This window comes from Abramis brama (genome assembly GCF_963993115.1).
Source record: "Abramis brama genome assembly, chromosome: 20".
In the NCBI taxonomy this organism is placed as follows: Eukaryota; Metazoa; Chordata; class Actinopteri; order Cypriniformes; family Leuciscidae; genus Abramis; species Abramis brama.
Window position 1 is genome coordinate 22780939 of NC_139982.1, and position 15014 is coordinate 22795952.

The 15014-nt window shown below is 34.9% G+C and overlaps 1 protein-coding gene across 2 annotated transcripts; it reads right to left on the minus strand.

Moving 5' to 3' along the window:
* Positions 1-395: 395 nt before the first annotated feature.
* ferry3 (FERRY endosomal RAB5 effector complex subunit 3) lies at positions 396-13934 on the minus strand. Of its 2 annotated transcripts, none has more exons than XM_084095002.1 (14): positions 13884-13934; positions 13235-13418; positions 12966-13111; positions 10018-10199; positions 9167-9266; positions 8947-9068; positions 8429-8535; positions 6753-6950; positions 6523-6651; positions 5517-5588; positions 5242-5444; positions 3049-3106; positions 1952-2019; positions 396-1379 (listed from the first exon to the last, which is right to left on the minus strand). In XM_084095002.1, the coding sequence occupies exons 2-14, from the start codon at positions 13410-13412 to the stop codon at positions 1287-1289; spliced, it is 1656 nt and encodes a 551-aa protein (XP_083951128.1). In that variant the 5' UTR covers positions 13413-13418; positions 13884-13934; the 3' UTR covers positions 396-1286. The 2 variants fall into 2 exon arrangements, with proteins under 2 accessions (XP_083951128.1, XP_083951129.1); XM_084095003.1 differs by lacking the exon at positions 13884-13934 and adding an exon at positions 13774-13865.
* Positions 13935-15014: the final 1080 nt, after the last annotated feature.

Below are 15014 nucleotides of genomic sequence, written 5' to 3' on the forward strand. Positions count from 1 at the left end.
AAAGTATATACCAGTATATTAAGTGATAATTCACCCAAAAATTTAAATTCTGTCATCATTTACTCACCCTCAAGTTGTTCCAAACCTGCGTGAGTTTCTTTCTTCTGTTGGACACAATAGAAGATATTTTAATGAATGTTGGTATCCAGACAGTTGATGGTAGCCATTGTCTTTTTTCCTACTATACAAGTCATTGGCTACCGTCAACTGTCTGGTTACCAACATTCATTAAAATATCTTCTATTGTGTCCAACAGAAGAAAGAAACTCACGCAGGTTTGGAACAACATGAGGGTGGGTAAATGATCCCTTTAATTACAAATAATATGTAATAGAGGAAGCAGACCTGCAGTTGAACTAAACCAACACATTTTTAATACAACTTTGGCATTATCAAATAGTCAAATTCAGAGTTTAATTGAAGTGTACTTTAATTACAAAGCATTTACATTTAGCAATGAACGTATAATTAGCACGTCAGTAGTATCAGACAAAAGGCTAATATGGATGCAAATGCTTTAACCCTCAGATTAGCCCTACTTTGCTACTTCATATGGTAATATCCTCATTAGGGGAAATCCAACAAAAGACTTAACAGAAAACAGTTAATATGTAGATTTTCTTTGTGGCTCTAAAAATCTTTCCTGCTTGCCTGATTAATATTATGTAGGTATATATATTTTTTAGAGTCCTGTTAAGTTAGATTTACAATAAAAAACATGATACTGTTTTCAAATGCCCCACTTTCCAAATATTACACAGTTCAAATATAACTGCACACATGCCAGGGCTTACAACTGGCACTTAATATACAAACACATGGTAAATCACTTAGATTGCTTGGAAGGTTGGTTTCATTTGACATTTGGAATCAGCAGCTTTGGTTACCTCAAACTACATGTAAATGCTATCGAATAAAGCGCCATCTTGTGTTTGTGGAGAGGAATGATGACACAAGAGGCCAAAGGTGGTTGACTGCAATGCAGCACAAACACACAACTTGTCTTGGCATTACCCATGGCGTTTCCCCATGCAGCATTAGGTGAACGGCAGTCGCAGCAAGACAGCTAAAACTCTGAACACTTCCCTCTGATATGTGGAATGCACAGATCTATGAATTCCAGGGAAAATTCATGATTGAAATAATCAGGCCATGGTGCTAAGCCTCCTGTGACAGGATTGCGTTGATCACATGACAGTGCGTATCAAAACAGCTTACGGTTTGTACGTCTCTGAAAATTAAGAAGCTAAAGTGACAAGACACCAGCTGAGGTGTGCTGTGTGTTTTTAGCGTTTTGACGTTAGCGTAAGCGTCGAGGAGACTCTGAAGATCTGAGGCAGCATGTTGCTCAGCTGGTAGAACATCTCCTCTGAGATACTCTGATGGTAAAAGACAATCAGAAAGACAGATTGATGCCACATTCTTTAATAAATTGCTAAACAATGTAACTTTGTTAGTAAATGACTTTAGTAAAAAGCTTCACAATGTTCCTTGAGCAGCAAATCAGCATATTAGAATGATTTCTGAAGGATCATGTGACACTGAACATTTTACAATATTTTCAAATAGAAAACATATTTGACATATTATAAATTCTTCCACAATATTACTGTTTTTACAAATTTCAAAAACATACAAATCTTACAGACCCCATATTTTTGAATGATAGTGTACATATATATACAGTGTAAGTATCCAGTGTGTTCGGCATCTAGACAACAGGGTTTAGTTTAGAGGAGTTATTTTAAAAGGTGTTAAAGAGTAAAACAGGCAGCTGTGAATGTGAAGAGTCCACTAAGCCTGTAAGCATTTGTCAACCGATGGACACTATTGTTTGAGATTACAGTTAGTATATTATGCTTTATTTACTCTACTGCCAGTAAATTTCCTGAATAGTCACTTATTAGATAAAAAAAGACACTGTTGTACTGTCAATGAGGCTAAAACTAACCTGTGGAACAAGGAACTGAACAGTCCGTGAGATTCCTCCATCCCAGGAGGCCATTTCCATCATAAAACCTAAATAAAAAAGGCAAAGAAGACTCAATTTGCATTCTTACCATTATCATATTGTTTTAAGTAGAGATAATGGAGAAAATGACTTCTTATTTGACACAGAAGATAATATGAACAACAATACTCGACTAAATTGTTTGTTTTGTTATATGCTTTATCCTCTAAAGGGTTGACCTTGGAAATTACTTGAATATGTTGTTCCCAAATAATATGTAAAGAATAATGTAATGTCTTGCAAAATATTATAAAAAAAAATAGTATATTAAAGAGGCCATATTATGCTCTTTTACAAAGTGTTTATTTTGTTTTTTAGGGTCTGAATAGTTTTTCAAGCTTGAATGTTCAAAAAACACTATTTTTCAGATATTTGACATTGTTGCAGCACCTCTCTTCCCAGTCTGTCAGTAACGCTCTGTTTAGTTCCTGTCTCTATGAAGCCAATCCTTCCGAAAAGCGCAATGTGCTCTGATTGGTCAGCTGGACCAGTGTGTTTGATTAGTCAACCACTTCAAGCGGGTTTCAGAAATATCACGCCCCTTACCATAACCAAAACTTTCAACACATTACTAACACAATTCATATGCCTTCTACGGGAGTTATTTAAATGAGGAATGTTGTGATGTGTACATTCCCAGAAGTAAACTGAAGACTACAATCAAGTGCTTGCTGATATAGAGCATAACTCCCTTTGGAGTGGACTTTGTGCTTTGTAACTTTGCAGACCTTTTTCATGCTCAAACAGCAACATTACACACTAAAGAAAGTTGAAAATGTAAAAAAGCATAATAGAGAGATTTGTTACTAGTAAGGAAAAATATCCACATTAAGGCTGATCTTACACAATCAACTAAACGGGATGGGTGTATTTTCAACTAAAATATTTTACAACCCAGTATTAGATGCCTTTAAAACCAACATTACAGACAAAAATAATCAGAATGTACACAAATTATATATAGGCTATTGATAAATTATGTTGATAATCAATGGCAGTTTCTGCACATTCTACATTTGTGCTCTTTGCATGCCCACCTTTCACACACTTGAAGACCAGCTCAGCTCGTTTCAGACACCAGGGAATGGTCATCTCCTGTACAGAAGAGGAGGAAGAGAGGGATCAAATCAGTGACTGAGATAATATTTAACCGGGATGCAAAAGTACCAAACCACTCTTTGTAGAGAAAAACTTCCACAAAGTGAAGAAGAACTACAACTTCTCATACAGGACTATTCAGATCTCAAATTAATTTCACTTTCATTTTCTCCTAATAATGTCATACGTTTAATATTTTACTATAGATCATTTTGTGATGAGACATTTCTGTGTAACAGCAATATAAATGCAGTAGTCGCACTTATCTTGTCGATTTCTACAGACATTCGACGATAAACATTACAGAAGTCCAAAGTAACAATTACTTTACAGACATGTACGTCCTAAAAACGAATCCTGTCCCAAAAGGGCTTAAGACCTCAGCCTTATAAGCATCCTTGGCCTTTGGCTGGGAGAACACACAGTTCCTGTTCAGATGAAAAACATTTCCTGAACACTGAACATTCCTCAACATCGGCCTGTGGTCAGAGAGGCTGTGATTGAGGCTTTCGTTTACCCAGAACTACACTGGTCAGTCCAGACGGCCTGATCCAAAACAGACTATTTCTAAATTAGACGACGAGTTTTGAGGTTGAGCATTCAAGTTAAAATTTAACCTAAAGTTAAAGAGTTCAATTTAATCAGGACAAAATCTCGGCACCACATTGGTTATCGTTCATTATTTAAATCATATGTCGACATTGGTTATATACTGCCTGATATTGGATATTTTATGCATATTCCTCTTTTTTACATTGTCAATTACCTTTGCTGTCACCTTATGCTCACTCACAGTTAATCTTTTTTTTTTTTTTACTAATAAGTTACATCTCAAAAAATGTGATGCCTAAATTTAGTAATTGGCATTTCGTAAAGCTTCAAAACCCCTTGCAAATCATTTGTTTTGAACCAGTGATTCGCAACATGTTTCAAACGTTCAAAGTCACGTGATTTTAGTTAACGAGGCTTCGTTATGTCATAACTGTTTCGAAACATTTCGAAATTTCAATGGTTCCCCGCTAGGGGGCAATGATCTCTGTGAACACATGAACCAGTGTCTATATAGTTTTATGAATTTGTAGACATTTTTAATGACACATTTGTATAATAAGGAAGAGTTTAAGTTAAAAGTCTCTTATTGGGCTGATTAACCAAGCTCTCCATAAAACAAGCCCTACAATTTATAAATATTATATTATACAGACACTTCACATTTAATGGTTTTAAATGATTTGTTAATTGCATTTAATAGAAACATTTGCAATTGGTTTGTAAAACGTGTGTTTATGCACGTTTTGGATGGGTTTTCATTGCATTTACACTGTTTTTACCAGTTTCAAACTGCTTCGAAAACTTTGCAAAGCATTTCCCATCACTACCTAAATTCACTCTAGGATTCAAAATGATGATTTCTTTATTTATTTATGCATTCATATTTTAAGTAGAATAGAATTGTTTGTATAATAGGACATGGCCCTTTTCATTTTCCACACATCAATGCAAGCCAGATCACATACTTTGGCTTGTTAATAAATTACAGTAATTAAGCGTGCACAATGAAGCAACATTTTCAAGGAAAATAAATGCATGCTGAATTATAGGAACACCGATCACAAGTGAACAGAAATGCTTTTTGCTTCCTAAGAGCAAATATATCAGATATACGTAGCGTGACGCAGGTGGTTAAAATGGAATTTTTGTTTTGTTTGGCTGCTTGTTTGCATATTCTAGAACTAGATGCCAATGTAAAGGGCCAAAGCCTCCAACATTCCCACAAAAACATGTTAATGATGGTAGTTGGCAGCAGAATGCTCTGGAACACACTTAGAATGTAGATTGTTATAGATTCCAGTAATAGAAAAGTTGAGGCTCAGTTGGGTTTTTGAACACCCTACGATATTTAAGTCCTCAACTACAATTTTTACATACGTTCCAATCAAAATTGTGTCTAGCGGCTCAAAAGTTCAGGCTTTGGACACTTTTAGGAATTCAGACATGAATCACTCCCATGATTCACTTCACAGATGCTTAAATAATGTAAACATAAGTCATTGTTTGTAAATGTTTACAAAATAGTTCAGCAATAAAAATGTTTTCTTTAATGAAGTGAAATGTCATCTATCTACTCTTACCTCAGACATGTCATGCACCAGCAGCAGTGGGATGGTGATGGTGGTGATGTCATGGGTGCAGCAGACCTTCAAGATGTTCCTCAGGCCCATGATGGCCGGGTCCCGGGCTGTGATGTTCCCCGAACGCACGTTATCATCCACACAGAGGTGGAAGACAATATGAACCTCAGACAGGTTGGAATGGCGAGAGATGTAGAATTCACCTTATGAAAAACCACAGCATGTTAGGACTAATCAAACAGAGCGCTAAAAGCACACGGAAATGTTCGAATTACCTGGGAGGATATTGGAGGAATTCCTATCTATGATCTTATTTTTGTCTTCACTTCCTCCATTTCTTGTCATCTCTATAAAACAAAATCAAGATGTGTATTAGTGTAATGCATCCAAATATGTTGTGCTTCACTTTTGAGTTTGTAACTATCATAATTTGAAACAATGACTGTAATTAGATTTATTGGACAATTATTTTTTCATCACACATTAAAGTCAGTACAACGAATACATAAAAATAATGTATAAATACAATTTACAATTTAAATATTATACAATTCTTATGTGCATTATAGTAATTGAATTTGGGAGAAATGTGCTTAGTTTTCATATACAAAAAAAAATGGCAGAAAGATTTCTACAAAAAAACTAAAGGCAACAAAAAAGTAAATATTTATTTTAATAATAGAAAAAGCAGGCTGCTGTGAATTGGGGTGGGAGGATGTGCTTAATTTAAATAAATAAATACATTTATATTTCATGTTATTTCCTTTTGATTTTGGGATGAAATGTATATATGTATATGTATACAATGTATATGTATATGTATAAAAATTTCAACCCCTGTATGTACATACACTACCGGTCAAAAGTTTGGAATAATTTAGATTTCTTAATGTTTTTAAAATAAGTCTCTTATTGTACCAATTACCACACAATAAAATTTGAATCTCAGTGGTTTAAATTCACTGCAAATTACTTAACAAAAGTCGAAAAGCAAAAAAAGATATTATCATGGCAGTTCTCTTTCACTGTGGTTATTAAATATGCAACAGTTATTACAAAGAGTTAGCAAAATGAAAAACTGTACCAGTGCACTCCACTTTCTGCCAAAACATTTGTGCATCTTGAAAAAAAATTTGTATCAAGTTTCATTGTAGCCTGTCATAGTCCCTGTCAAATGAAACTGAACACTTCCTCGTGGTGGGAATGAAGTTGGATATGCGATGGTGCAATGCAGAGGTGCTGGTTTTGGACGGACACAAACACAGTTGTTGTGTCACTCACCGGGCTGCTCTCTCTGCTTGCTGCTGCGCTGAGCTCGTGCGTACAGCACCACCTGCTGGATGATGTCCAGCTGCTCATCCAATCTGGGGAAGTGGAAGTCTGTGCACTCCTTAGACACTGTTGCAAAGTCTGAGGCCATAGGAACAATTGAAGATGTTATTACGTTAGTTGTCTTTTATTTTGACTTTTGTTTATCTTTGCAACGAAATGCTACAAATTAGATATGATACCTCTCTTGATGCCACTGTACGAGTTGACTCTGTTGTCGACCAGCAGCACCAGGCCGCAGAGCGATGTGGAGTAGAGCGAGAGGGCAGTTTGCAGTCGCCGTAACTTCACCCCACTGCTGCTGTGCCGACGGTGCTTACAAAAGTCCAGAACATCAGATCGCAGCAGACGGAGATTGTGCATGGTCTTCAGCTGAGCCCCTGAAAGACAAATACACACATCACATCGGTGGCTTTTTGTATCTGTTTATTTAAAAATAAATATTTTGATGTTCGGTTAATATTGGATATACTCTACTGTTCAAAAGTTTTGGTTTGGTAAGATTTTTAATGTTTTTGAAAAAAGTCTCTTATGCTCACCATAAAATTACCATTTATTAGATAGAAAAATACAGTAAAAACGTAATACTGTGAAATATTATTACAATTGAAAATAACTGCTTTTTAATCGATTTATTTCTGTGATGCAAAGCTGAATTTTCATGATATTTCAGAAATCATTCTAATATGCTGATTTGCTGCTCAAGAAACATTTCTTATTATTATCAATGTTGAAAACAGTTTTCAACAACCTTTTTCAGGATTCTTTGATGAATAGAAAGTTCAATAGAACAGCATTTATTTGAAATAAAAATATTGTGTAACATGATAAATGTCTCTATTGTCACTTTTGATCAATTTAATGCATCCTTGCTGAATAAAAGTATTAATATTTCTTTAAAAAATAAATTACTGAATCCAAACTTTTGAACAGAAGTGTATACTGGTCGATATCAAATATTTATGATATATGATGTCTTCTAATGCTCACTTAGTTAACATTTTAGTTCATATTTATTAACATTAATATTTTAATAACACTGTTAAATGTAATCTTTAGCTAATCTCAAAATGTATGTACATTTTTATACTGTATTTTATAGTGTTGTGGCATCTAAATTCTATGGAAGCTTGTTTCCACCACAGAATAAAAAATTTAAAAAGGTAATTGCGACTTTTTATCTCAAATATGATCACAAATCTGATGTTTTTTCTTGCAATTGCGAGTTATAAAGTCAGAATTGTGAGATATAAATTCACAATTGCGAGTTATAAAGTTCGAATTGCAAGATATAAAGGACTTTTTTTCTCGCAATTGCGAGTTATATACTCAGAATTCTGAGATAAAAACTCAATGGCGAGAAAATGAGCTTATATCTCACAACAAAATTTGACTTTATAACTCTATAAAACACTTATTTAAAATGACTTTTCATTTGAATGCCATGAATTTACATTTCAATTATTAGATTACGTTCTTGCCCAGAATTTTAAAATGGGTGCATCCTTATGTAGAATGGCCCGAAAAATATTTGGTTAAACCACAACTAAAAATGCATGAATGTGCATCAATGTCATTATATTAGATACTAAATTATCAAACATAAAGGCAAAGAATATTGCAAGCAAAACATTTCACAAAAACAAGTTTTAAATCGAGACAAAATGCATTTGGACCCTTTCTGGTCAAACATTAATTGAACATGTCCACTACATATGATCAAAACGTTGTTAATAATGACCTTGAGAGGCAGACTGACACATTGGAAGTGGGCGTAAATCCCCGCGCCAGTTTGTTGTACGTGGGTATTTTTATGTGCAGTTTTGTAGCGCCCAATGTTTCCAAGGAAACGCCATACCTAAGTGGATGGTGAAGCTCTCCTCCAGCTGTCGCTGCTCCTCGAAGAGCCGAGCCCCCGCTTCCCCTGCCTCCCCCAGCTGACCGGGCTGCACCTTGATCTCCTCGCTGAAACACAAATAACAAGCTCAACTTCTAAAGTTCCTCGCCGTCCATCAATCACAATGATAAATACAGTTGTTTTGCCATTGGCTCAAATGTAACACTATTCACTCATGTGCTAGACGGTGTCAATGTATCAAAGCGGGGATGCAGTAAAGATCAGTTCGAACTGAAACCGCATCTAATGTGGTGTTAAAAACATTCACAGTCAAGTGAATGAAATGTCTAAGGCAGAATTTCCTAAATCAGAACCAGAAGAATCTCTTTGAGGATGTTACTCGCACATGGCTTCTTTAAGCTTCTGTGTCTGATTTCTACTACTATTCACTTCACCATCTGACACAATCATTGATCACCTCGGCAAGGATTCATAATCTTAATGCCATCAGTGTCTTTACATCTTTCTCTTTCACTCACTTTATTGTGCTGTTGTTGGGGTTCTGTAGGTCCCGGTGAAGCTTCATCACCCATTCCTGGTACTCGTGTTTCTGGATGCCTGTGACATGCTTCAGTTCACTGGCCCACTTGTTCTCTAGCACCTTCCCATCACAAAAACACCAAACAGAAGGGTCTGGAGTCATTCATATGTTTTGCATTATTATAGGTTGTTTCAATCTGACTGACAGTTTGGTCTTACTTGCTGTGCATCAAAGTGTTGGGCAGCCACGGTATTCACATCCTGGTCACACAAGCTCTTTCCCAGCTCCTGCATGACTTTATTCATCTCAACAGCCTGTCTGTAAAGACAAATTCTAATATTTCATCTATTTCATAGTAGGAGTTTTGGACTTTTGGACATGTTTCTTATGAAGATATATATATAGCTGACAAATCAATTAATCACGATTAATCACATCAACATAAAAGTAAGTGTTTATATATATGTGTGTATATATATATATTATATTTATATACAATTATATATATATATATATATATATATATATATATATATATATATATATATATATATATATATATATACACACACTGAAGACTGGAGTAATGGCTGCTGAAAATTCAGCTTTGCATCACAGTAATAAATAAGTGTTTTTTATACATTTTTAAACAAATAAATATAGCCATGGCAAGCGAGATTTATTTAAAAAAAAACATAAACAAATCTAACACCACAACTTTAAATGGTAGTGCATATATTAAAAAGAAATAATAGTTTCATATTTATGTAAAAAAATAGTCATAATAAAGAATAAAGTTGTGTCCAAATGTTGACTTGCATTTCAGTCACAGGTTTTCTGTTCAAACAATTAATATAATCATTATCTTTAAAAAAAAAAAAAAAAAAAAAAAGTACACAAATAAAGTACTCCATCTGCCCTATTATGCAATTAAACAAAACTACTTATTTATGACTGAATATGGAGACATTCTGCATTTACGTTTAGAGAGCTCATTATCCAAATTGCACTCCCTGGCATTTTGCCTCATAAAACAGAATCCCATCTCGCTGCAAACTCCCACACAAACCTCTCCTGAAGTTTCTTGAGCTCCATGTCTCTCTCACTGATGAGCTCAGAGACACTGACAAAGTAATTGTGTTCCAGGTTGAGAAGGGTCTCTGAGGCTGGAGAGTGGATCAGTTCATGATAGACACTCGCAAAATCCTCGTCCCAGCTGGGTTCTTCAGGACGGGCATGTTCCAGCGTAGTCTACACACAGAAATGATACAGAACAGACACATTTACCAGGGTGGCACAAGAGTAATCGACTTACTGACTACTTGTTCTGTACCAACTAGTCACCTACTGGAACTACATAAATTGATTTCCCTAAATGCTTTTGTTTGTTGTTGTTTTAAAGTCCCCCTGCAGTTAATAATTGTATCCATTAGAACTCATCTTAGATAATCAAAATGACCTATCTAAACGTTTTTAATTTTTTGTGAAAATAATATTTTCATGCCTTAAAATAGCTTGAGTGTAACTCTACACCCTTGATTCAATAAGTATACGCTGAGCCATGAATATGCAAATTAGTCCCTGTCTCCACTCAATCACACCAGCTCGGACTTCCTGATCCACTCGATCAACTGTAGTAAATGCTACACAGTGGCTAGCCTAGTGGAAATATTGGTTTAATTTAGCCATCTATGTTTAAACCAAAAACTGATTCAGAAGAGTAAACTATAGGCCTACAGACTCGTCAACAAAAGTCGATGTATCAGAATGGTAATGCGTTTTATGTATCGCTCTCTACAACGGTAATTGATATGATTAGCCTTTGGCTTGACTATGTTCTCAAAGAGCTAATAATGTGTTGCTAATGTGTTACATAAACCATGTTCCCGTTCGCCATCTCAGAGTCAGACAGCTTTGAGTCAGAAATGCTTTGAACACCATAGAACGTCAGTGGAGAAAGGCATATAGTTCATCATAACATCGTAATATACATCATATACATAATTCAACCGTTATATTGCTATATGTACATGATTTTTCCTGTCCCTTCTTAAAGGTGTTCTTGCGTTCACTATGCAGCACATTGACGGGATTGGTTACATGTTTGTGAGGGTAGGAAACGGGTGGTTTCAAACTGTGTCTTTTTTTCACTGCAGTTTTAAGGAGAAAATACTCCGCAGCAATGGAGTTGACTCATGAATTTGCACATGGTTTGTCTTAAAGCATAGTAAAAACACCCCATAGACATACAAACAACATTAAAACCTTGATTTTTTTACCACGGGGGTCTTTAAATCTTGATGTTTTTATTAATATAGTTCATATTTTTTTTCTAAATAAAAGAATAGGTTGTGTAACCTATTTTTATTCATTAGATGAACTTTGTATATTGAGAAAGACCTGGAAGCTTAATTAACCGCTATAAATAAAACCATAAGAATCTTTTTACACAAACAACCAGGTGGTCGTTAAAAGGCCATTTGATGGGCTTGAAATAGATTGGAGAGCATCCATGTGTATTTGTGTATGGCTGCTGTAAAATGTTAATGGTTATCCTGTGTGCATAGCTGTGAGCCATCAGCGCTTCATAGAAAAGGGAGGGGGCGGATTCTGCTTTCTTTTTATAAGTTTGCTGGAGCAAGTGGAAGCAGAATTTAAACTGCAATACTTTGAAGTGCTAATGCAGATGGTCGGGCTGACCTTCTTAAATGTGGAAATAGGACAGATATTCTGTTTCAAAGGAATTATTTGTGTGGGCAGAGCCAGTGTGATTTATTGGTTTAAAAGACAAATTAGCAAATTAAAAGACGACTGATATTGAGTAATTCAATTGATTTAACTGCATTGATGCTATCGGATGAAATAATTGAGCTGAGTAATGGACCTTAATCAGCATAGCGCCATAATTTATTTTTGACGGGAATGAAAATGAGATTGTAAGGGATAGAATTACAGTGCGTTCAATGCATTGTACTGTGTAGAAAACATAACAATTGTTCAGCTGGCAAAATGTCTTTCAGGAAAACAAAACAAAAACTTCCAGTAGCTATTTTCGGTTTCAGTCCGAAATGGATTTGGAGGATCGAAATCAGTGATTGAAACAGACATTTATACTACAGGGCAGTTGAATGCTTGAATCTGATTGGTTGATGAATGTTCTAAGGTATGCAATTATTTTCAGGGTTTCAGTATCCAGTATTCAGTATACAGTTCCATATCACTTCTCTGATTGCATGTTTTGACTGTGTTCAGTTTTTACTTAACCTGTTAGTGAAGACTTCATTAGCCTATTTATTGTATGTTTTAATAAATCTGTCATGAAAACAAGTTATTACAGTTTATTGTCGTTTAAAGGCTTATTTCAAAGTAGAAACAATTCTGTTAATAAAATACTGATATAAAAACTGCCTTAGGTGTAATTTAAATGTTTGTACAGCTCAGTTTTAGCTATTTGAGTGTTGATTATTAAATTAATTAGATTAATTAATTGGTTATTATTTATTTATCGGCTTCGGTTTTCGGGCAAGCACAATCTGAATTTTCCGCTGGTGCATCTCTATCTATGACACTAACTTTGCAACATACACACTGTTATTAAACTAAACTGAATAAACATTAAACAGAATTGAATTGAATAATGTCACTATTGCCTTCTGTTGAGCTGCTTATCATAACTTGATTAATAATTAATGAACTTTGCAACATTAAAACAATGATTTGAAATTGAAACATCATACTAAATTAAAGCTGAAATATAATGGCACTATTAACATCTGTAGAGCTGTTAAACAGATTAAATTGAATTCGATTCAAAATTGACCTGTTTTACTAATGTGAAGCTGCTTTGAAGCAACCTGTATTGTGTAAAGCACAATATAAATAAAAGTGACTTGACTGATATACTTAATAAAGGGAAATTGATTTAGAATTAAAAGCTGAAGTGGTGCTGGTGTAGATGTAGAAGGAATTAAATAACACCGAAATAATTTAATTTTTAGATTGAGACTGTGCTCTTACCTCAGAATAGGCCTTGGCCCATATATTTGTAAGTTTGTTGACATCAACCTCTCCAGTAGTGAGTCTCTGCAGGGCTGCCTCTGCTTCTCGGTCGTAATCCGCTAACATTTCCCTCTCTATGAAACTAACGAGTCTGTTTTTCAAGTCTAAAATCAAAGCAGAAGCGTTAGAGGGTTTACACAGTAATTCATATTCACGACTTGAAAATAATGTGTTGATAAACTGAGGATTGAATCTGATACATGCTCAAATAGATGTTAATACATTACCATTTTCTACAAAACAGGGGATTTTATGAAGCAGCATGATCCGCCCATGAAGATCACTGACATTTTCTTTGAGTGGGAACTGAAGTGGTACTTTGAGGACACAGTGATGTTTTCCTGCCTTAAACTCAAACACAAACTCCTTTTCAATTGTATTGGTTTTCCCTTTGTTTTTCCTCATCTTAGCCTGTATTCAGAAGACAGACAGACAAACAAATAATGGATTTACAGCATAGACGGCAGATACAGACATAACTATTATGAATGCTGTCTAGTAGGGCAGCTCCCTAGGTTTTGAGACACAGCCATAGGTTCTGCAGCGATGGACTGAGACTGTAATATATGGATAAGCACGTCAAATAACTCTGCCGTCGTGATGTACCCAGAAATTCTCGTTAGATAAATACAGAAAATATGGATGCAAATATCTGTTCATAACTAAGCACATCGTTTTAATTTTCTTTTCAACAACAGCTAACATCACACGAATAAATTCAGTGGTCGGAAACGAGCTCGTCCCAGAAGACTAAAAAAACACATACAAACTCAAGTATGTTTGAAAATCAAGTGTGGTTGAAATACACGGCTATTATTCGTGCATTTTTCAGTAAATTGTTCAATATTATTTGCTTGAAAGACACTTCCGGCTTACCTCCGCTTGTTTTTACTCGGCTAGCTGTCAGCTGATCAGCTAGTGTGCAATTGGTAACAGCAGATTCTTCTCGACAGGAGGTTTGTCGAAAAAAAAAAAACGTTTAAACTAATTTATTATAATAATTTATTTCTCAATAATTATCATTTCATATTTCAGACCAACATACTGGCCAAAAGTTAGCAATAAAACATAAAATATTTTAGTCCTCTCCTGCACAGTTTACAAGCAAAAATCGATTACCAATGTTATGAAAAATGTGAATTGCTGCATTTTTTTTTAAATTGCTGCTTATTAATCACTGTCAATCATCAATCTGATTATTCTTGTAGGCCAGTATGAAAATGTTTGTCTACATGTAGGCCTGAAATCTTTGACATGTTTATCAGATATAATACTAGGCTATCTTAATTAAGATAATAATTAATAGAGTAGCCTATATTTAATAGGATATAGTCCTTTGTGTGGGCCTAATGGCACTCGAGGACCTAAATGGTCCACTGAATAATATAAATTCCTTTCGTGCTACAATAGTGTAATATTAATAGTAGTATTTTGTGTCACTGTATCATTTAGGATGGGACACTGTTGTTATTGAACAGAAGCATGAGGTGTGAATACAGGATTTGTTCTCTGTTACATAGACAAGACCTCTATTAAAGATGCATGCTGTATCAGTTACAGGTAGAGTGACACATTTGTTGAGCTCTTTGTCTCTTGAAGCCTATAAATCACGCACGGCACTGTCTCTTTTCACTTAGTCATGAGGAAAAAATTAAGACATCATCGCATAATCATGTGGCCTGAGTTTCAAAAAAGCCTGCTTGACTAAATGGAACTGAAAGAAAATTGATACGTAGTGTAATGTAATGTAATTGCTTAGTGTTCTTGATATTATAATCAATATTTTACTGGTATAAAACCAGCACATAGAAGCATCACAGAAGAATTCTGTCATTTTGTCAGCTTTTCTGAAAAGCACGAACATTTGTCACCACATCTCATTTGATTTGTTTAAGGGCATTCTGTGATGGAAATTATATTTTAAGTATTTTTGGAGAAAAATGGCTGACTTTATGTGTCATAGCCTAAATAGTATAAATAGTAAAAAAAAATATATAAATATATATA

What these genes read in the sequence shown, in the direction of transcription:
- ferry3 (XM_084095002.1), bottom strand. Translation starts at nt 13,412, where the DNA reads ATGAGGAAAAACAAAGGGAAAACCAATACAATTGAAAAGGAGTTTGTG. An exon ending in TTCCTCCAATATCCTCCCAG is followed by an intron (nt 5,445 to 5,516) that starts GTAATTCGAACA and finishes GTTTTTCATAAG; the next exon opens with GTGAATTCTACATCTCTCGC. An exon ending in GGTCTTCAAGTGTGTGAAAG is followed by an intron (nt 2,020 to 3,048) that starts GTGGGCATGCAA and finishes TTTTTTATTTAG; the next exon opens with GTTTTATGATGGAAATGGCC.